The sequence below is a fragment of the Talpa europaea genome (assembly GCF_964194135.1).
Source record: "Talpa europaea genome assembly, chromosome: 13".
Classification (NCBI taxonomy): Eukaryota; Metazoa; Chordata; class Mammalia; order Eulipotyphla; family Talpidae; genus Talpa; species Talpa europaea.
The window spans coordinates 42,711,879-42,734,961 of record NC_140080.1 but is presented as its reverse complement, the minus strand read 5'-3'; the positions used below and the strand labels follow the sequence as shown (position 1 = coordinate 42,734,961).

The 23,083-nt window shown below is 53.5% G+C and overlaps 2 protein-coding genes across 2 annotated transcripts in view; one reads left to right on the top strand and one right to left on the bottom strand.

The window, feature by feature from the left end:
* Window positions 1-951: 951 nt before the first annotated feature.
* On the top strand, window positions 952-9,650 carry CD74 (CD74 molecule; the record flags this gene model as incomplete). The annotated part of the gene is made up of 8 exons (XM_084251751.1): window positions 952-1,028; window positions 4,958-5,130; window positions 5,306-5,385; window positions 5,860-5,922; window positions 6,694-6,789; window positions 7,035-7,122; window positions 8,917-8,979; window positions 9,272-9,650. The coding sequence occupies 8 exons, from the start codon at window positions 952-954 to the stop codon at window positions 9,280-9,282; spliced, it is 651 nt and encodes a 216-aa protein (XP_084107877.1). The 3' UTR covers window positions 9,283-9,650.
* A 1,167-nt stretch (window positions 9,651-10,817) lies between these two features.
* Window positions 10,818-23,083, bottom strand: part of TCOF1 (treacle ribosome biogenesis factor 1) — a 37,721-nt gene continuing 25,455 nt past the window's right edge. The window contains 10 exon segments of the mRNA XM_084252641.1: window positions 10,818-11,138; window positions 11,890-11,931; window positions 12,528-12,625; window positions 13,242-13,790; window positions 16,106-16,286; window positions 16,630-16,712; window positions 17,168-17,408; window positions 17,703-17,816; window positions 20,270-20,406; window positions 21,443-21,644. Of these exon segments, the coding sequence (XP_084108767.1) occupies window positions 11,905-11,931; window positions 12,528-12,625; window positions 13,242-13,790; window positions 16,106-16,286; window positions 16,630-16,712; window positions 17,168-17,408; window positions 17,703-17,816; window positions 20,270-20,406; window positions 21,443-21,644 (1,632 nt within the window). The 3' untranslated portion in view covers window positions 10,818-11,138; window positions 11,890-11,904.

Sequence of the window (23,083 nt, the reverse complement as noted above, 5' to 3'; positions counted from 1 at the left end):
AATAAAAACAAATATGGCCTACGAGCCACAGTGAGGAATAAAACCCTGCCAATGCTGTCAGAGCTCTGCTGATTAGTCTTTCCTTGCCCCTTTCTCCCTCTCTTAGAAGGACACTTTCTCCTGCCTTTGAATCATTCAATTTGGGAATCAAGAGGCAGAAGATCAGAGTGGTAAAAACAGGCCACATCACTTCCTGGATATATAAATCTGGGCAAGCGTGTAGCCTCTCAAAGGCTTGGTGTCCTTATCTGTAAATGGAGTTAAAACAGTCCTCAATGCACTGCCGGAAAGGTGAAATGAAACAAATCCTGTAAAACGGCGCGCACACTGCCTGGCACAATGGTGGCAGATATTACTACCAGCACCTAAGAAGGTGGACTTCAGAAATTCTCGCCTTGGAAGGGAGCAGAGTGAACAGTGACTTCAACTTTCCTCCTTGATTTTGAGATGACCTAACAGACTAGAGAGAAGGAGTTGGACTTGGCTAAGCTCACCTAGGTGAGCAGCCCCTTTTGACACCCACTTAACCCTGGGTGAGCAGGAGGACAAACAAAGGAATTTTCTGCTTCAAAGTGATTTCCTGTCTGGAGTGTGAACACACTGGTCTGTTTCTCCAAACATCCAAAGAGCCTTATGAATCCAAAGGTCTGCCTGGGAACAAGTGATGAGGACCCTGGGCAGCCAATGGGAGTGTGCTGGCCTTTCTACCTGCCGGGGGTGCTCCCCCTCCTCAGCCTCCCTATTAAAGGCAGCTTTGACCAAGTGGGGGTATTTCCAGCTTCGTGGCTTTCACTTCCACTTCTACCAAGTGGGTGGAGTGGCCTCCTGTGGACCAATCAGATTCTTTCTGAGACCCATCTTCAAAAGTGAACCTCGGGTCCAGGATCCCAGATACACAGGGAGCAGCCACAGCAGCAGAAGGCGTGGGCAAGACCAGAGGCCAGACAGACCATGGAGGACCAGCGCGACCTCATCTCCAACCACGAGCAGCTGCCCATGCTGGGCCAGCGCCCCGGAGTCCAGGAGAGGTATGCTGAGCAGCAGGCAGGTGCCGGGGCCCGGACCATGCAGACAGACCAGGGAGGCGCGCTAGCCCAGAGAAGGGGGACAGGTCAGAAGCTGGTTCTAACACGGCTGGTGATTTAAGCCAGTCTCTCGCCCATGCTGGGCTTCACTTCTTCCCCCTGTAAAATGAGGGAACTCCTCCAGGGTCGGGGTTCAGACTCCCTTTGCATCATGTACTTGCCTTCTGAAAATACGGAGAGCGTCCCAGGGGCTCCCTCGTTTCACATATTCTGGGGCTTCCAGACCCCTCTGAAGCTGGACCATGAACCCACATCAGACACCTCGGACCAGATTGGGAAGGCGGTATGGATCCTAGACAGAGAAACAGAGTTCCTCAAAGGGAAGCAGCTCATCACAGAGGAGCTTCTGCCGGGGGTGGGCACATGGGTTGGTATCAAAGGTACTGGTGTTGCAGGTGTCTGGAGAGTGCCGGAGCTCTCTGCTGTTACAGTGTGCATGGAAAGAGGTTGAAGGGAGTCAGGAAAGTGTGGAAGGTGTTCTTCCTGAATTCCTACAAGGGCTTGAGGGCTGATGTGGGGGATGCCCTGCCTGTGCCTCCTTCTCTTGAAGCAAGAGCTCAGTCCCATCCAGAGACTCTGGGCCCCTTCACAGCCCCAAGATGGCCTCACCCATGTGTTTCCCTGAAAAAAGAGGGGGGAGAGCTAGAATGCGCTACCCAAATACCCCTGAGGCCCCCAATCTCCAACAAGTAATGTGCAAGTTACAGAGGCTTAGAGCTGTGATGTGAGCTCTTGGCAGGCAGAAGGGGGCTTGGGAGAGACGCTCAGAGATGTGAGGCGGAGCTGTGCCTGGGGCACGGGTAACCAAGTGTAGACCATAGGCACAGTGGCCTGTGAAAACCCTGGGGAACCCCATGGCTGGAAGGGCCACTCTGATGAGGCCTGGATTCTGGTTCGGTTCTGCAGTTGTCTCCTGTGACTTGGGTAAATCACTGTTTCTTCTCTCCCAGTAACAGAACATTCACAACAGTAGTTCCCATTTGCTGTGCTGTGCCCTTGTAGCTAGTTATTAGCTGGACACAACGAAATGCTGAACTCCATACTGGTTCTCATGATAGCCCTAAGAGTCTCATAGGTAACCCTTTTGTTACTCCCATTTGACAGGAGACTCAGTGGTAAGAGATGATCCTGTTATCACAGCTAGTGAATTTGAAGCCAGGACTTGTCTGATTTCAGTTTGAGCTCACTGTACCACCTGGCCCTTTTAGAGGCACAATTTGAAGGGAGGGGAGGTAGGAGCCCTCTGAGCTCAGGCTACCAGTGAGCAGCAGACCCAGCCCCGGTGCCCGGAGAACATACCCCTCAGCACATCCCTGTCAGCTTTCCTTTTATTCAGTTCCTTCTCTAAAACTGCTCCCACCTGTTCTCAAGCCATTCCAGACTGGAGCCTGTTTTGAACCCTCTCCTAAACGCTTCTACCTGGCAACACATGTGTCAAGATTCCCCTAGTTCTGGTTGGCTCCTGACTTTGAGCAACTGCTTTTTTTTTTTTTTTTTTTAATTCAAGAAGGAGGCAGGGGAAAGGAGGAAGTGAAGAGGGGTGATAAGGGTTGGCTCTCATCCAGAGCCAGGGGACAGGATTCAAGATGCATAAAGAGGAAGGAAACCAGATGTTAAAGCTAATTATTAACTCCCCTGAGAACAACAGCGTGACCTGTGGAGTGCTAAGCACACGGAGGAGGAGTTCCCGGACAGTGTGGAGCCAAGTGCTGTGCCCTTGTGAGCTTCGGCAACATAGCTGGCCTTCAAGTGGACAGTCTTACCCAGTGACCCAGAGAGGCTAGGTGACTTTGACTTGTCCTGGCCCAGCTAAGGAGGTGGCAGGACCAGGATTCCAGGTTGTTCAGTCACCTTCACAGTGAATCTAGACTCGTTGTCCTTATAAGAAACTGAGGTTCAGAGAAGGTGAGACACAGGGCAAGCTAGAAATTAGGCAGTTTTAGGGACAGTGCAGGAGGGGACCTCTGAAGAATTTAGGGAGGCTTCAGAGATAAGGACAACCAAGGGAAAGTAACCCATTCCACTAGGAAAAACAAACATGCCAGGACCAAGGACAACATTGTTAATGCTAGTCCTGGTTTCCTTCAGGTGGTAAAGGGAGGCGGAGTTTGGAGAAATGGAGAGTGGTTTAATTTATGGACACATTAGAAGGGCAGCTGTTTAACTTCAATGCAGGGATGCTCATCCAGAGGACTGGGCCATAAAGATAAAGATGCAACAAATGGGGAAAGAGAAAGCTGTTAGATAAGGAATGTGAAGATCCCGCACTCAGTAGCAAATTAAGTGAGACAGCCGAGAACTAACCAATCACAAAAGGACTGGTGGAGCTTTAGAATAATGAGGGAAAAAAGGTCTATATTCCCTGAGACACGACTCCACTTTGGCTTCCTTGCCCCTCCCAGGCCTGTTTCCCTGGCCTGGGAGTCCCACTTTATTTCTGCTCTTTTCCTCCTCAATAAACTTTTTCTTTCTATAAACGAACCTGCCTCTTCTCGCTTGCTTGCCTGAGCGTCTGCGAAGTTCCTGCTGCGGCTTCGTGAGACACCAACCCGTGGGGGTCTAGTGGCTGGGGCTCAGCGCTGCCCTGCAGCCTGGGATCCGTTCCTGGCTGGGAGACTAGGCCTGACAATTCCGGTATCAAAGGGATGCTCTCCCCCAAGTCCTGGTGGGAAGAGGTAGAACTGGTACTGGACAGGGCACAGGGATGTGGCTAGAGGTAGCAGATTAAAGAGCTTGAACCCAGGCAAGACCAGGCAGGCCTGCACTACCTTACAGGCCAGGCTACCTCTGTTCCCCCCGAAGGCCAAAAGTGGGATTTCTTCCTCTTCCTGTCTGTCCTCTTTTCTCCACACAGGGTTTAGCCTTCTCCCAGAATAACAGTCCCTTAGTGGGGCCTGGTGTGCAGAGAACAGGGGAGAGTGAGCTGTGCCTGTTCTGTCATGAGCCCTGAGGCAGAGTGGAGCCCTCGCAGCTGATGGTTTTGGGGAGGTTTGGGGAGCATGTGGACAGGTAACAGTATGAGGGATGGAAGTAGCCTGTCCCAGGATGCTGAGTTCCTGACCTGTTCCCTCCCATCTCAGTTCAGGGGTGGGTCTATTTGGACCCCTTGGAAATGATTAGGAAGAGAGACTGCAAGTTTAGGAAGCTCCAGGAGATCCTTTTGCCTAGGAACTCATGACATCACAGACATGGCTTATTCTCATTGGCGCTCCACTCAAGCTAAGGAAGGGATTTGCTCATAGAGGCAGAGTCTGGGGAGAGGATGTGCCCCCAGAAGGGGTGGTGCCTGGTCTTGCTCCAGCCTAAGGTTGTCCAGGGCCCCCAAACCACTTCTAAAATGTCTAGCCCTCACTTCTCTTTTTTCAAGTAGGTTGCAGGCTCTGTGGTCCTGTTCTCACTTCCTTTTCTCCTCAAATCTGATTTCACTGCTGAGGGAGAAGTCAGAGAAGAGACTACTAGGTGGAGGGTTGAGGATGGGCAGGGGGATTAAGAACTCCTTTCTCCCTAAGGGCAGCCCTCAGCTTCGGAAATTCCACGGCAAAGGGAACCCTAGGGAGACCTTCCACTGAGCCCCTCGTTGCACAGGCGATGAGGTCCAAGAGGACAAAGCCTGACTTCTCCATGCAGCATGAACCCGGGGTAGCTCCAGATTCCTACTAAGGAGAGAGATTTAGGGGCGGCAGGAGGGAGCCAGGGCCAAGTCATTGAGTGGCGTGTTGACAGGCATTTACTGTTTGCACACAAATGTGTTTGTTAGGGGTAACTTGGGGAAGGTTGCTAGGAATGGGGAGTCACACTCATGCACTCCCAGATGCCCTTGGGGCAGCCACCTCTGTGGACCCTCCTCTGACCTCTCTCCCCTCCCCCTGCAGCAAGTGTAGCCGTGGAGCCCTCTACACAAGCTTTTCTGTGCTGGTGGCTCTGCTCTTGGCTGGCCAGGCCACCACGGCCTACTTCCTGTACCACCAGCAGGGCCAGCTGGACAAGCTGACAGTCACGTCACAGAACCTGCAGCTGGAGAACCTGCGCATGAAGCTTCCCAAGTGTGAGTGCCCCACTCCACTCTGTCCTGGACGTCCCCACTCCACCATCTCCCCACTCACCCAGCTGGGTCCACTGTCCTCTCCTCTGCTCTGGAATTGCAGCCTCTCCTCAGGCCCGGGATCTGAGTACCCTCTCCTGGCCCTGGGCCACACTCACGCTGTACCCCTCCCCCACAGCTGCCAAGCCTGTGAGCAAGATGCGGATGGCTACCCCCATGCTGATGCGGGCACTGCCCATGGAAGGCCTGCTCCAGGAGGTAAGGACTGCCCCAGTGGCATGTAATCTGGAAGGGAGATGTTGAGTGGAGGGGCAGGGAGGACAGAGGAACCTGGAGAAAACCAGCTGGGGCAGAGGCCCTGCCTGCTGGGGAGGACAGGGCCCACCGCAGAAAGAGAGGGCTCCCAGGGCTGGTGGTGGGGTAGGGGTGGAAAATAATTTCTTGGTGGCCTCTTCCCATTCTCAAAGGCTTTGATATCATATATGGATGACATTTATGTTCACAAAAGCCATCCACAAAGCCCTGGGCAGGAAGTTTATGCAGATTTGATCACTAAGGACACTGAGGCAGGGAGGTAAAGTGACTCAGTTGAGCTCTCCAGTGTGGAGGTGGCAGAGATGGGCCTATGGAATCCTCAGGGCGCCAAACTCACCCAGCCCCCAGCTCCTGGCTCCAGTCTAGGGTCTGTTCTCTGAGGGCCAGTGTTGGTAACCTTGCTCCTTCCCTCCACAGCCCATGAAGAATGCCACCAAATATGGGAACACCACACAGGACCATGTGATGCACCTGCTGCTGGTGAGTGGGACCTGCCGAATGGCCTTCCTACCCTTACAGGCCCTGCGAAGCTGTGCTCCCAGGCCATCTCATGTGGACAGTCAGTACAGGCTCATTGGAATAGCGAAGGAACACAAGTGTGGCCTGAAACAGTACCTGTTCAGCCCATGGCCTCACCTTACCCGCCTTTTTGAGCACTTGAGATGGAGAAATGAAAGCCCAAAGCCTGGAAATGACTTGTTAAAGGAGCTCTGTTTTTTCTCTCCATTTTTTTTTTTTAACTGTATATCCACTGTGCCAGGCACTGTGCAAGGCTCTGGGCTCACAATGGGGAGTGATCAGACCCAACTCCCAATCCCATGAGAGTCCCAGGTCAGCCTGAGGGGACAAATAAGTGACCAGGTGATGAGAGACATGAAGGGGACTTTGTGAGGAGAGAGGCAGAAGACCCAACCTACGTGTGTGTGTGTGTGTGTGTGTGTGTGTGTGTGTGAAGGAAGTCTTCCTGGGGGAGTGGAAACTGAAAGATAAGAAGTCTGTGGGGAGAAGACTGGGGGTGACTAGCAGAGCTGGGCCTGGAACCTGGTCTCCTGACTCCTTACTTAGAATCCTGCAGCAGGACAGCTGAAATGCCTCCCCTACCATCTCTGCCCCCAATTCCATTGTGGCTCAGGTCTGGGGCCTAAGATTGGTGCATCTTGGGTCACCCCTCAAAATGGGAGACCAGGGGAACATTTCATCTTGCCTTCCAGGTTGCTCTTTTTTAAACCTTGCTGTTCTGCTACCCCACAGAGGTCTGACCCCCTGAAGGTATACCCGCAGCTGAAGGGGAACTTCCCAGAGAACCTGAAACACCTTAAGAACACCATGGAGGGCCTGGATTGGAAGGTTTGCTGTTTTTCCTGTACTGTGCCCTCCTGATGTCTAGGGCTGGGTTGAGGGAGGTGGGGTGTACTCACAAAGCCATGACTACAGAGGGTGCTTGGAGTTGAGGGACTACCTTAACCAAGCACTGGGTGATGAGATGGAGAACCAGGCTGCAGTTGGACCCCAAGATGCTGGGCCTGCCTGGCCCTCCTGTCTGTCCCCAGGGCCAGGGCTAGAGCCTGATGCCCTGCGTCTGTCCCAATCAGATCTTTGAGAGCTGGATGCAGCAGTGGCTGTTGTTTGAAATGAGCAAGAACTCGCTGGAGGAGACACCCACTGAGGCTCCTACCAAAGGTACCGGGAGTGGGGGCCCTGGGGTTCAGGGCTTCTGGGAGCTCCCTCTGTGCCTCCTGGAGGTGGAGAACCCCCTGATCCAAGTGCCAAACTCTCCCAGTCTTTTTCTCATTATCTCTCCTACCTGTTCCTCCTGGGTTAGCTGCCCCCTCTCCCTGTTTCCCTCCTGCCTGTGTGCGCCCAGGGTATAGCGGTTGCCTGTCGGGAGGCGGTCTCCCTTTGGAGGATACCACTCTGCAAGTGGGCCTGGTGCAAAAGCCTTGAAACATCCCAGACCTGAAACATCCCAGAATCATCACAATGACCTTCCCCAGCCCTGCACTCTGCAGGCTCAGGGAGGTGGCTCGAGGCCCCATCCTGCAAAGGCTCTGGGGTCACAAGCCACCATGTGGTGCCAGTCTCAGTGGCCTTCAGGTTTTTCCATCTTATGAATAATGTATATTAGAATTTTTTTTCTTTTATTTCCTTTCATATATTTTTAACATCATTTTTCATTTTTATACAATGTGTGTATTTCCATCTCAGGTATAGTCCCCCGTGAAATTCCCACCACCCATTCACCCATGTATCACCCCCATAGTCCCTCGTGCTCCTCCCACCCCTCTTTTGATCCTACTCCCTTATACTAGGATTTTCAGTCTTATAATCTGTGTTCTCATCCTGGTACTAAGGTGCCAGGTGACTTTGGGCATCTCTTCCCTCAGGGCTTGTCTTAGAGAATCAAGAACTTACCCCGCTGCCCCGCTGTGGGCCTTAAGTTTCTCCACCACTACTTCATAGACAGCATCTTCTCCACCAATTCCCAGAATCCCCTCTACAGCACCCCATTTCTATAGCGATACCCCTGGTAATGGAAGCTCAGACTTACCAGGTACAAGTTGATTTTCTCTAGAAATCAGAATAATAGGTGCCATTCCAAACTTCATTGGACATTTGAGTGTCACAAGAAATCAAGTTCTGGGGTGAAGTGGTCACACAGCCACTCACCTCCTCTTAGATTTTGGGCCTTGTTGGTCCAGGCCTCAGTTTCCATATGTAGAGCGAGTCTAGCCAGTTGGGCGTAGGCATTGGCAGGCCAGAATGGTGGTGGCTCCCTGCTCCTGCCGAGAGCCTAGCCTAGAGCGTGCTCACTCACTGTCTTCACCGTGCCTGTCGCTGCAGCACTGACCAAGTGCCAGGAAGAGGTCAGCCACGTCCCGGCCGTCCACCCGGGCTTGTTCCGTCCCCGGTGCGATGAGAACGGCAACTATATGCCGCTCCAGTGCTATGGCAGCATCGGCTACTGCTGGTGCGTCTTCCCCAACGGCACCGAGGTCCCCCACACCAGGAGCCGCGGGCGCCGTAACTGCAGTGGTAAGCAGTGGTGTGGTGCAGGGAATGAGGAGCAGGCAGGCTCAGGGACGAGGTCCCTTGTGGCGCACCCAGGTCACTCTGGCGGCAGCTCCTGGGGAGCAGCCACTCCATCCGCCTGTATCCATCCAGCACTCCTCTGTGTGTCTGTTTTCTCACACCCACACTCGTCTCCTCCCTCATCCTTCAGTCCTTTCATTTGACTCCCCCATGCGTAGACCATCCACTTAGGCATCCAGTCCACAGACCCCCACTTCATTTTATCCCCCTTCCCTGGTCTGCCCAGCCAGTGCCCCCAGCAGATGCACTGCGGTAGGCACCGTCCCCTGGGGCCACTGTACCAGGACTAGGCTGTGCTAGGTGGGGAGTCCTGGCTCCAGCACCTTGCTGTTGTGAGCCAGGGGCTGAACTACAAGTAACACGTGGGCTTGTGCTCCTGTGCAGACCCGCTGGAGATGGAAGAACCGTGGTCTGGGCAGGGAGTGACCAAGCAGGAGCTGGGACTAGGTAAGGGCCCCCGTAAAGGGATGTTCCCCAGCAGTGCCTCACAGGGGGCTGCGCGGGGCCGGGGGGAGGCTGATTCCCTCATGGGCGGACACCCAGAGAGCCAGGCTTTACTCCAGCCTCCCTGGGAAGCCCCCTTCACAGATTAAGGACCAGTGTTGGGGTACAGTGAGGCCACGCTCTACGATGGTCAGTGCTTGCTCCTGGACAGTGGGCAGCGGAGGGTGGAGGTCCTGGGATGCTGGGAAGTGGGACAACAGAGGACTCCAATCCTAACTGCTGCCTCTCTCTACAGGCCCCATGTGAGAACCGCAGCCAGAGATTAGCTTCCAGCCAGCCGGGCATGACCACAGCTTCTTCGCTCCCTTAACCTGACACCACAGCAGACCCCCACTCTGCATACACACATGTCATGGACATGCACAAATGCTAAACATGTGCACTTGTGTGCTTACATACACACACATACACACACACACAGAGCTTTGAGCTCCAGGTCCTCAGCTTTTCACCCAGTTTAACTGGAGTAAGAGCTACCTTCTTCCTCCCTCAGGAACCACCAGCCTCCCTCCATCTCCTTCTGCCAAACCCCAGTTCCCCCCACCCCTTCACCAAGCTTGTCGCCAGCGCTGAGGGCCTCAGCTTGTGTGAGAATAAAAGGTAGTAAGTAGAAACACCGTCTGTTTCTTTACAAGGTGACTGAAGACCCTGAATCCGTGAGTCTGAGAGAACACAGCCCAGGGAACCAGACTCACTGGGTTTCCAGTACAACATGCAGGACTCCTTACTTCTAATAAGACTCAGGCTCTGGCCTACCATTCTTTAAGCACCAGCTCGTGTGGGTGACTTTCAGCAACCCCCGCCACCCCATTTCTACATTAGGAACAGCATGAGCAGGATGTCAGATGGCACACAGCCCTGGTGTTGGGGCTGCTGGGAGGTAGGGCTGTGGGGCTGCAGCCATGTCCTGAGGGATGACTGTGCTAGGAAGGAGCCTCTCTGACTGCTTCCTTAAATTTTTGAAGACCCCCAAATCAACTTTAGTGAAATTTCTCCATTTCTAACTTTGAAGATTTACGGTGGGTCACTGAAGCCATTGGGCCCCCTCCTCTGTGGCCTCTGTTCTGACCAACATGCTTACTAAGGAGGGGAGCTCTGGGAACATAGCCCAGGGTTAAGGCACAGATGGATGCCAAATTGGCCCGCAAGGCCTCAGCCCAGCTTGCTCTTCCTGCACAGCCTCTTGCTGTCTCCAGCAGAAGCTCACGGCCTTGGAGAGAAATCTATCTCCATGACCCCAGATGCTCTTCCCTGGCCTGGGCCAATGGAGGCCTATTCATTGTCACCAGATGTATCTTTCAAGTGCATCTGCTTTTTGTTTTCATTATCATGGACTCTTCCTCCCCTGGACATGAGGGCAACTCAATCCAAAGTGGTTTTCCTATTCCTGCTAAACCTGTCTCAGCTTTATCCACCATGTGCCTCAAGAGGGCTGCCCCCCAGTTCAAGTCCTAACTCCAACAGGCTGGGAAGGCCTCTGGGTATTTGCACAGACCACCCCAGGATCGGACAACAATCACAACCATGTTTGAGCTTAGAGGAGACCTTCTGCAGGAAGCCTCCCTCACCCCAATTCAACACCAGGGCACTTCGCTGAGCGAGCGCTTCCATTCACACAGCACCCCAGAGTCTGCATGGTCACACAAGCAAATCCCGAGCTGTGGTTTGTCCACCTCCAAGTGTCAGCCATATTCCCTTCCAAGGAGAAGTCAACAGCAAAACTTTTGCCCCAGATGCACTGGGAACTTGCACTTTTCCTTAACAGTCTTTTATTTTCTGAGTTCTTACAAAAAGCCCACAAACAACATGGGGAAAAACTGACAAAAGGAGGACAGAGCCTCAGCTGGAGAGAGGGGCAGGGACGGAGCTGCAGGACACAGGCGGAGAGCCCGAGGCCAATGGGCACGGAGGTTCTGTTGGGAGAGGGGCAGGTCACTTAAAAAAATATATATACTGTACACATCTCTATGAAGTGTCCTGTGCTGGGACAGAGGTCAGGTGCGGGTTGGCAAGCAGGATGAGAGAGCTGGGCGTCCTCCTCTGACCAGCCCCCCGCAGGGCTCCTCGCTCTCTGCTTGTGCATCGAAGCTGGCCATCTTCTTCTGGGGAGGGACGGAAGGTTAAAAATTCAATTCCAACTCATAGTCAGCAGAGGCAGGGGGCTGGACACCACTTAGCTAAGAAATCCCTGGGGAAGGAAACAGCCAGATATGATTTCCTGACCTTTTTCTCCAAGGAGAATGGAATCAAATCAAATCAAAATCTGATGTCCTGGATGCAGGGAAGGGCATTAACTGACCACAGTGGACACTTAAGCGCTGACTGTGTTCTGGGAAACAGGCCGAGTGCTCTGGTGCTGAGCTTCACTTGACCCTCATGGCGGGCTGTGTCACCCCCACTCACAGGGGTGGTGAAACAGGGTCGTGTTCAGTGAGGCAGAGCACCTAACCCCATCACACAGCCCCTCATCCCCCAGCACAGATGCGCTGGAATGGCTTATCTTGAATGAATCATCTTCTTTTCTGTGAGTAAATGTCCTCAAGTTACACCTCACAAGGAAGCACAAGTCACAAACACGAAGGAACAAGCTGAACCCGACAGCTCAGGGCTCACCTCATCTAGGAGACACAACTGCAGTGCCCACTCAGGGATGGCCACTGCCATGACTGTTCTGGACCCTGACTGCCACCCTAGTCCCGGGTCTCGTCCCACTGACCTCAAAGATCCAGGAACAACGGCAGCACCCCCTCCCTTGGGGTCCTCTACTAGCACCTGGCTGGTGCCCTGGGAACTGCCCTCCCATCCTCACCAGGGAGGGGCGGTCAGCAAGGGTTCCCAGACCAGGACGCATACCTGATGCTTGTGCCCTCAGAGAGCCTGCTCTGCCATCTTCTTCTGTGAAGAGAGAAGAGAGGTTCATATAGAGAGGTGTCTCCCCCAGGACAGATGTGGGGTATATAGGGAACCCCTGAGGGAGGAATAGTGCTTACATGCCCTGGAGGAAGGAGCCAGGATGTGGCAGCCATAGCTGTTCAGCTTCTCTGAACACAGCCAAGGCCCTCCGCCATGCAGGAGCATCACCTGTGCACGCGGGGCTGGGCCCCACTCAGAGGACAACACTTGGACGCCTTAGGGCAGACAGTGTGCCACGTTTGCAATGAAGTTCTTGCCAGGAGGGCAGCAGGAATGTTTCCACTTGCCTTGTTCCCAGGGTCTCCCCTTCTTTCACCTACCCCCACTACATCCTTCCATCTCACAGGCCAGACAGGCCACCTCCTGGCTTCCATGACAGACGTCATCCCTCCTCATGGTGGTACATGCCTGCTCTTGTCATGAGCAACAATTCACGCTCCCTCCCAGCTGGACCCGGGGACTGGCGATGGGTAGGGAAGCAGCTCTGGCTTGCCTGGCTGCAGGCTGATGTGTGTGGGAAGAGCCAAGAGGTCGGGGTTCCTGTTTTTGGTCTCAGATCCCTCAAAAACACACTATACCTTTTTCTTCTTTTTTTTCTGCAATAGTGAATCAGTGTCTTTACTTGAGGCCTTTTTTGCCTTCTTCTTCTTTTCCTTTTTTTCCTTGTCTTTTTTTTCTGTGGGAACAAAGTCAACTTCCTAAACAACAGATGTTAACTTTAAGGGGCTGGGGTCAATGTCAGGAGACACAGGGCATGTCTCTAGGGGTCAAACTCACTCCTCCCAAGGTTGGGCCCCTGACTCTCCCCATACCCTGAGGCCTGCAGGTGCCTATACTACTTCCCTTGGCCTGAGAGTCTCTGGGAGCCAGAGGGATTTCTGCCCCATTCATGCACAAGCTGGCCTGGTACTATTTTCTTTAATTCACTTTTTAAAAACTTCTATATATTATATATTAAAAAAAAGAGACTTCTACCTTTAAAAAGGTAGTATCACCCATTGCATGTAGCTGGGTGAGGGCTAGGCCAGCCCCCTGCACACAGAGCTCGCAAAGGGAAGCTTCTACTACTGACGGACCCTAGTGGCTAAGGGCTGGGTCCAAGAAGCCTAGCAGTGCTGGCCATGGGCCTGGGACACAGTCCTGGCTGTGTGAGACCTGCCCCTCCATGACCCTGCACGAACTGCCTCTCAGCCTCTCCCTTCTGTGTGGGCCAAGGGTCACCCCTGCGCTATGGGCCAACAGTCCTCAGCATGGCCTGGGACTCATGCTCTGGGCTGCAGCAGGCTACTTACTCTTATCAGATTTCTTTTTTTCCTTCTTGTTCTTTGAATCACCTGCGTCTCCACCCTCCACCGTCACCACCCCCAGTTTTCCTTCTGGCTTCTCTTTGGCCCCTTGGGAGCCAGGAGACTCCTTCCCCTTCTTCTCCTTGATGTCACCACGTGCTCTGTCTCTCTTGGGTTTCTCTTTGGGAGTCCCTGGGGTCTTTTCTGGGACAGTGGTCCCCTCTCCACCTTCCCTGGACACCAGCTGCTTTTTCTTCTTGCTCCCAGGGGCCCTGGTTGCCGTCTGGTCTCCTGAAAGTTTCCGCTTGCGGCCCGCTCGGCCCTTCTTGCCACTCTCTTTGGTGGCATCCATGGCTTTCTTCCTTTCCTGCTCCAGCAGCTCTGTCAGGAACTTCACCACTGAGGCCTGTATCTGAGCCTCACTCAGGGGCCAGGGCTCACTCAGGAGGCGCTGGGCAATGTCACTCTGCAGGGCCAACGTGGAGGCCTGGAGGTTCCCCGCTCCCTTCTTGGGCTTCTGGGGCTTCTGAGGGGTGGTGCTAACCTCTCTTCTGCCTATGGAGAGAACTTGTGGTCACAGATCTGGGAAAGTAGGGGGACAGACCTCTTATGGTTTAAGAGCCCAGGGGATCCAAGGACAGAAATGACAGGAGCCTCCCTGGTGGCACAGGTGTTAAGCTATCAGCAGCCACTGTAACATGAGTTCGATCCCAGGCCAGGGAGCTGACCCACATGGTACGGCAGACCTCTCCTATCTCACCTGCTGCTCCCCTCAGCAGTTTATTTCAGTAGATCTGCCCGTTCTGCTCCCCACTGTCTCTGGTAAATCCCTGCCCCCACCGCTGGCCTGTATGCCAGTTCTTGTATGCATAAATAAATCTTGAAAAAAAAGAAAAAGAGAACTCACAAGGGACAGAAAGGAAAGTGAGGCCCAGCAGTCACTTTGCGCGTCCCCCCAGCCCCACCTCCTTGCTCACACCTTTCCACCACCTTCTAACAGAGCTCTGTCCCCTCATTCAAAACTCAAGTTTGAGTTGGTGGTAGAAAATGACTCCAGCAAGTTAACAAAAAGGCTGGAAATCTAGCAATGAAATGCAAAGGTCAGATAGGAGCAAAGTGGTATTGTGTAATCATAAGCTGGGAGACAGAGGGCCTGGGGGCAGGTCTGACCACCACCAAGATGCTCTGTGACTTAGCTCTTCCGCTTCTGTTTGTAAAACAAGGTGTTAGAGCAGGGAGATCCCCTCACGGTGTACAACTCCTTGATACAAGCAAAGGCCAGGCAACCGCTTAACGCACGCCCAACTACACACAGTGGGCCCAGCCCTGCCTTCTGGGGGTCCAGGTGGCTAGGGGAGCGCTGGGTGTGGAGTGCATGCATGTCACAGCTGACTAAACAGGTTTGCCACCTGCCAGAGTGACTTCTGTGCAGCCTTTGTTTAGAATATTCCCCAGGGCCTCCCCTGGTGGAGCAGGCGGTTGAGCGCAGTGCTGTGAAACTATCTGCAGGGTTTGATTCCGGCCTGCTGGCGAGGGTCCACATGGTGCAGCAGACCTCTCCTGTCGCGCCTCTGCTCCCCTCAGCAGTGTATTTCATCAGTCTGCCTGTTCTGTTTCTGCTCCATCTCTGGTGAATCCTCTCTCTCTCTCACGAATCTGGCCTGTATCCTGGTTCTTGTATAAATAAATCTTTAAAAAAAAAAAAATATTCCCCACCTCTGTCTGTGCTCCTTTGATTACTGTGTGCTGACTACACGTATAAAAATTCCCTCCATTCTAAGAGATGTCCCTCTTAGACATCTCCCTGGGGACCTGCCTCTCACAGAGCATACTAGGAGCAAAGTGGGCAAAGATGTCTTACTGACTGGCACCAGCAGGTAGCAACTGAAGCCGAGGATGGGAAGTATGGGTTGTCAGCATGTGTCCATGCCCCCCTGACCTGCCCCAGAGACTTGGGCAGAAAGGGCTCAACTCTATCCTGGGCTCACAGGAACCGAGCGTCATACCAGACCCTGCTCTACCTCATAAGTTGGGGCTGCTCCCTGCAGTGGGAAGTGGCTAAGGCAGACAGGCAGGGCACGTGGCGGCGGGGGGGCGGGGGTGGAGGCAAGGAGGTGTCCCAAGACAGGGAGAAGCCCAGTCTAGTCCTCTGGGATTCCTGGCAAGGTCAGAGGTTGGCTGGAGAGGAAAACCAAGGAGGGCACAGTCTGCCCTGGCAACCTCTCTCCCCAAAGCTCACCTCTCAGCTTCTTGCCTGTAAATACCCTAGAACATCAAGGCTGGGAAGCCCTAGAGCTGTCCTGGGGTGCCTGTCTGATAGCTGAGCTAGCACCAGCAGAGTAGGGGTGCCTGTGGCCCCAGGCAGTGATCTGAGCACACCAAGTCAACCTTTCAAAAACTCATGGCCACCATCTCCACGTGCCACCCCTCAACATCCACTGCCTCAACCACTGTGAGCATGGCTGAGACACAGAGGCCAGAGTTCATCAGGTTTTAGAGCAAATCAGACCATCGCTGGGTCTTTTATAAGATATGAAGATTCTCAACTTGGCCCCCACCCTTTTTCTGTGCTATCCTGCCTCACCATGAACGCATTTGCTGGGAAGAAAAGCTGCAGGGAAAGCTAGAGAGCCAAGGCCTACTCCACAAACCAAAATACATTTCCTTTAGGAAAGTGGTCACCCGACCAAAAGCCAGACAAAGCCACCTGGTGAGAGGTCCCCAGCCACCTCTGAGGAGGCCTTGTGGCAGATAGGAGTAGATTCACAGGACTATTTCTGTGGGCGGAAAAGAGGCCTAGTATCTCTGGGCCACTGACTTGCCCTTTTGTGTCCTGTCTGGCTGTGTCCTTGCTGTGGACCCTGACTTACCTGTTTTAGGGGATATGGTGCTTGCTGCTTGTTGGGGCTCCAATCTCCACTTGCCATCAGGGGCATCTCTAGTGGTTGGAGTAGAGGAAACCAAGGGGTTGGAATTGGGCCTGGAAGTGGCCTTTGAAGCCTGGGAATTGGCCGGAGTCTGTCCAGGGGTCACAGAACCTGAGAGGAGAGACTGAAGAAGCCCTTGTGAAGAGGGGGGGATGTGGTCCTACCCAGCCCAAGCACATGGTCCATTAATTGCTGTCCAGGGACCCAAGAGGGGGTCAGAACTTCAGCGTGGAGCAGGGAGGCACAGAGGCCCAAAGCGGGCAACCAGCTCTGGATGTGTACCTCCTGTGCTGTTTAATTCATACACAGCTTAGATAGGCCCATTTAAAGAGGGCATTTCTTACTCTGAATACAAACAGTGAGTTATAAGCACCCTCCATATACAGAGGGTAACTTGGACGTGGGAGGTGGGTGAGAGCCTGGTCCCGGCCCAAGCCCCGAGTTGCCAGCTGCTACCCTGCAGTTACCTGGGAAGGTTCCACCACCTCATCATCACTGGACTCTGATGAGGTTTCCTCCACCAAGGTCTCCTTCCTGGAGGGGGCTGGGCCTATGGAGAAGCACAGGGGTCCTGCTAGGGCCCAGTTCCTCCACATGCTCCCTGTTCTCCCGCCCAAGGCATCACCTGCTTCCTGATCTTCCCCCGACCACTATTCACAGCATTGCAGGCGAGACTCACAAACACCAAAATTTGTTACAGTCCCCAAGGTCCCACAAACATATACCTGCTTTCCCATGCAGTGGGGGGCACAGCCCTGGAATTCTGGGGGACAGTTATGGAAGTCTGATACCAGGAAGCTGGGAGTGGTCATACATCAGAGTCAGGTCTCTGATGTCATCTGGACAGACTTCTTTGTGGGGTGGTGATAGTGGGGAGAATGAGGCCAAGCATGGGATAACTAGGCCAAGTTGCAAAACAAGTGGAGATACAGAGGGAGGCTGGTGCCACTGGGCCATCTCTTCCCACCTCCAGGCCCACCTAGACTTTTCCTGTGGGACACTCACCTAGCCTCTGGGTCAAAGGGGGTGCCTGCCCTGCCTCAGCATTCGCCTCACTCCCTGAAGAGCTGCTGTCCTCACTGTCTTCTGAGGTCCCAGAAGCCTTGCCTTTGGCGTGTCCTGAAGGAGCAGCCGTGGCCTTCTGGACTGCAGGAATCTCAGGCTTCCTGAGCTTGCTGGTGCTTCGGTCCTGCACAGGGGTTCTCTGGGGACTGGTCACAGGGTGCACACCCACAGCACTGTTCATCTAATTGGGCAAAAGGAGAAAGAGTAGAAGGAAAAATTAGGGGAGATAAGATCTGCTTACTGAACACCTGAGTCACACAGGCACTTGTCAGGTGCATCACACACGTGACCTGCTTAACCTTCCCAGGACTCTTAGATGGGGCCACTGAGGCTGGGGAGGTAAGTCCATGAGCCGAGGCCATGGGCAGGTAGTGTGACACCCAGCTTGGCCTTACCTGGGCCCTCCCTACCCTCTGTGCTCTCTGACCATAATTCCCTCCGGGGTGAGGCCTGGCTCCTTTGGCTCCCTCCTCACCCCATTTGAAGATGGGGTCGTGGAAGCTGAAAGCTGGGTCTCACTGGCTTTCTGGGCAAGGACCTTCAGGGCAGCCTGGGTCAGCGGGAGGTTGGCTGGGTTCCTCTTTGTTACCTGTGGACAGTCAAAGGCAGCCCTGAGATGCTGGGCTCTTGGGACACCCCGGTGCTATGCCCTGGCCACAGCCTGTCTGGCTGGAGAAGAAAGGGACCTGTATCTACAAAAGAAGCCTTGGGGCTGGAATGGTGAGTGACCAAAGGGCCGGAGCCGCCATTTGGGTAGAAAATGACAGGCTTTGGGTTTATGAGCTAATCACATGGTTCCCAGAGGGCCCAACACAGCTCCCAGGCTCAGGAAGGAAGCCCCACCACTCAGTCTGTGCTGACTCCGGGGACAAGTCTCTAGCCTGGGGAGCCGCAACAACCTCAAGTCTCTCTGGTATCGCTCCCGCCTCCCACACCAGCAGTGGGGGAGAGAGAACTCAAAGAACTGGGCTTAGATTCCATGAAAACCACCTGCTCCCTTCCCCCCCACTGGCCCCTTATCCTGGCCCCTGGCTGCTTCTTCCAGCCCCCCGACCCCCAAACACTTTCGTGGAGGGTCCCTGCTCTAGCCCCCTGCTTCTCCTGCTTCAAAGCTGCCTCCAGAGGCCAGTTCCACTAGTCCTTTCTAAAGCAGGTCACCTTTTTATTCTCTAGTTTATATGGTTTCTTTCAAAGCACCCACCAGTTGGTGAGTACTTGTGATGCTGTGATTTATATAAGAAATATATATTTGGTCTTTGTCCTGTTTCTGGTACAGTGATCCTAAAACTCTGGGAATTTTTAGGTGTTGTGAGTGATAAGGAACCTCTTGCTATGGGAATGAGGTGCCTTCGGGAAGTACATAAGGATGGGGACTAGTTCCCAGAGGAACCAACCATGGGATTGGAGGGTTAGAACTTCCTGCTCTGCCCATAGCCTCTGGGGAGGGAGGAGGGGCTGAAGGCTGAATCAATTGCCAATGTCCAGCGAGGTCACCAGTCATGTCTAGTGAAGCATCTGTAAAAACCCCAAAGGAGGGGCTTTTCTGAGAGCTTCTGGGTTGGTGAACATGTACTAGGAGAGGGGGTTCATGAAAGCCCTGCCCCCCAGCCTCGCCTGTTACGAGCCTCCCATCTGGCTGTTCCCGTGTCTCCTCTAGCATCCCCTTTTATAATTAAGCAGTAATCCAGTAAGTAAAACGTTTCTCTGTATTCTGTCAGCTGCTCTACCAAACTAATTAAACCCAATGAGGAGGGTCTTGGGAATCTTGGTTTACAGCCATCTGGTGAGAAGCACAGGTTGCTGCCTGGGCTTGTGCCTCTAGTCTGAAGCTTGCTGGTGTGGGCACGTTCCCCTGACACACATGCTGCCCTTCTAGTACTTTGTGTAGTTTTGGTTTCCTTGTGTAATGGCTGCCTCCTCACTCGCTCAGGAACTTCACAAGGGCAGGGGCCCTCCCTGTACCTTCCGTGCCTGGCACAGAGGCTCAGTGCTGTCTGCTGGCCGAATGGCCACGGAGACCAGTCTAGCTGCCCTTGGCACCCGCATTCCCAGCAAGCTCTTGCTGGGTTGTAGCTGGTGATCAGCCCCACTGTGCTGGGGGGGACCCAACTCCAGGCAGGCTCCAGGTCTCTCCTGCTCCCTCAGATTGAAGGGGTGGGAGCCATGGGCATGACACAAAACTGCTATGGTCCAAGGAGCCATGGTGGGGGATGAGGGGACTTGGGTTCTGGCCCTGCCTCCTCCTGGACAAGTCTTGGTCCTCTTATTGAGCTTAATAGAGCTGATATGCTCTTGTTTCATCTTCTGAACAATGAGTCAGTAACTATCTGACCAGCTTTTAGATTTAGCCAAGGACCAAAATGAAAGTGCACAGAAAATAGCAGGATAGGGCCTCCCTGGAGGCGCAGCAGTTGAGTGCTGGGTTGTGAAGCTCCCCGTAGCCTCTGCAGTGCCGGTTCAATCCCCGGTTGCCGGCCAAGGGTGCCACATGGCGCGCAGACTTCTCCTGCCATGCCTGCTGCTCCCTTCAGCAGTGTACTTCGTCAGTCTGCCTGCTCTGCTCTCCCCTCTGGCTCTGGTGAATTCTCTCACCCTCCTGCGCTTCTGACTGTACCCAGTGCTTGTATAAATAAATAAATAAATCTAAAAAAAAAAAAAAAAAGCTTAAAAAGAAAAATGGCAAGATAGGCTAAGACTGCAGTAGCTCAGTCGCTACTGTGAATGCCACAAGGGGGCAATTTGGGTGTGTGGCATTTCAAAATTGGGAGAGAACCAAAAACCTAAACAAAAGCCCAATACAGTTGGAAGTTGACCAGGGATTTGGAGAAGCCAGGTTCCTAGGTGACTTCTGACAACTCAGAAGTTGGGAGCCCAGCACCAGAGCTGTGCCCAGAGGCCACGATCAGCTCTGGAGGAGGGGCAGCTACCTCTGGGGAGTGGCTGAGAGGAATGGCTTCCAACCCACAGTTCTCATCAGCAGGGGACAGCCAGAGAGACCCTCACACGGGCTGGCCTACACAGCCCTACTGGTACGCCAGGTACCTGAGCAGATGGTGTCTCCTGCTTCTTGCCTTCCAAGGCTTGACCAGATGCCTTACTGCTGCTGGCCCCGCCAACTCCGGCTCCGAGGATGTTCCTTGGGTGGGCTGTGGGCACCGTCACCACATTGGTTCTAACAGCTAAAATGGAGTGAGATGGGGGCACGTCAGGGCCTCTGCAGTTATTTCTTCAGTGTCCTGTCTGAGCCATGCAGCCACTGCTTCCATGTTACAGAGACCAGAGGGGCTGTGGCAGTCCAGACTTCCACCTTGCCCCCTCAGCCCAAAGGCCTCCATGATATTCCCCTGCCCAAGCTGGCCAGACAGTTACTCCTGAGCAATGGACCACAAGAGGCTCATTTACACCATGTTCAATGCAGCAGGCTTAACAGCCAAGACCCCGCCTCCAACAAAACCCCAGGTTCCTCCAACATGCACCAGCCTAAGGAAGCCAAGGGGTGTCCACCCAAAGGATTCCTGGTGGCTAGCAGGAACCATGCCGTAAACACGTACAGGTCAAAGATCACCAAGTACATGGACAACATGGTCTCATTCAAAACACACAGGTAGTATCTTAGGTTTCCATAACATTAAATTATGGCAATGAGATTACAGGTGGTATTTTTTCTTTTGTGCTAATCTAAATTTCTTGATTAGTCTACCAAGATCAAGCATTATTAACATCCTAATGAAGAGTCTTACAGTCACAATAGTGGTACTATTAGCCGTATTTTTTTTTCTGTTGTCACTGGTAGAATCACATATTCTCATACATCAAAGAAACTCCAATCTGGTCCTCTTCTCCTGTTGATAGATGGACCCTTCCCTACAGGATCAGTTTAGGGATGACCTAACCCCCTTTCTATGCCTACAGAAACAGGAGCCCAGAACTTCAGCACTCCCCAAATTAAGGCAGTTATTACAAAGCTCTTTCCTAGATTGTAAAATCTCATGCAGCAAAAGAAACCCCGGCGAATGTTGCCCTGGGACAAGAGCCGAGCCAGCTCCCCACAGGGATGAACAAATGTGGGCCCTGAGCCCTTCTGACCACAGCGTGCTGTGTGACATGGCCAGCAACCTCTCCCACCTGGAACTCCATGGAGAGGGGGTGGCTGGCAGTCCCCTCAATCCAAGCCTGGCAATCTGGCAGTTGCCAAGGGGGAGTCGGTCCTGCCTCAGGGCCCACGCTCACCGGGAGTGGAGAGCTGCGTGGCGGGGATCACGTCCTCATCCTCGCTCTCTGAGGAGGAGCTCCTGGCTGTATTCTCCGAGGCCCGGGCCTTCCTCGGGGTGCTCGCAGCCTGGGCTTGCGTAGAGGTAGCCGCCGGGCCAGCTGGACTACGATTAGGGTCGACAAAAATCAGAGGGGGTTTAATCACCTTGAAAAACAAAAACAAAACATACCCCCCCAGTGATTAAAGGTTTGGCCAGGGGAGGGGAGACAGGCTGGGGTAGGGCTTTTAAGGCAAGGGGTCCAGAGTTCAGGATAGTCAGATAGCCGGAGGCCATTCCAGCTGCTCAGGGCGCTCTCAGCTCACCCCCAGCCCATGGCCTCTAAGAACGTGCACAGCACTTCACAGCTCACAGGAGCCCTTCTGACCCTCCCCCCAAATCCCTGAAGACAGTGGTATGATCCTCATGGTACAGATGGGAAAACCCACACATCCAGAGAGGGGAAGATTGTGGCCTGAGGTCACACAGCCTGAGAGAGTGTAACTCAGCCTCCTGCCTCTGGCCAACTTCAGAGACAGATGACTGGTGAGTGTGGTGCTAGAGAGGTCGCCTGGAGAGGGGTTCACTATCCAGGTGCCCTACCCCCAGATCTTGGTGCCACCTTCTAAGATGGAACCCAGGACACAGACACTCAGATCCATCGACCAGTATAACAAAGTGTATGGCAAAGATGCAAGGCACTAATGATCCTGGGAAGGGTGTGGCCCTTATGTGAACATACCAAATACAAAAATGACCATTAATGAGATAATCACAGAATCGGCACACTGACTAGGAAGGTTCCTGTTTTAGGTGTGATATATGTTGTGGTTGTGTTTTAAAAAAAAAAAAGCTCTTATCATTCAGAATTGCAAAGCAAGATCTGGTGGAGATGAGGCATGTAAGTCAGGCTTCTAAGTGGCCAGGAGTGTCGGGGAACTCAGTGGAGGGCTTGGATGCAAGGGTCACGAGTCTGTCACTGCCCAGCAGGGGTTCTTTATGTGATTCATCTGGGAGACTCTCAATTAAGACATTGCAAGAAAGACAAGAGCAGCAGCAGTGCCCCCTGGTACTTCCTGGACCCGGTCATGCTGGGAATACAGCCCCAGCACCAGAACAGGCTGAGGCACCGAAGGGTACCTGAGCGCAGTGTGGCCACAAGCCAGGGAATGCTGGGTCTAGTTCCTATTCCCAAGGTCAGATCCTGACCAAGTTCTGCTCCCTTTCTGGCTAGTATGAGCAGACATAGGGCAGTAGTGGGGAGCTGACTGAGGTCACTGTCTGGTACCCGGGTCTCTCCCAGCACAGCACCCTGCCTACCTCCTGAGCCCTACTCCAGCCTGGCCCCCAGGGTCTATGAGAATACAGGGAAAAGCAAAAGAAAGGGGGCCCTGAGGCTGAAGCTCTGCCCTTCCTACCCCTGCCAAACAGCCTCCCCCGCGGCTGCTCTGATCTGCCACTTCCAGAGCGTTCCTTCCCACGTGATGAAACAGAGAAGGATGCAAAGTGGGAGAAAGCTTACAGTTGAGGGAGGGGGGGGGGATCTATATATATGTGAGAAGACAGAGGAACAGATTGTCGGGGACAGAGAGAAGCAACGAACCCA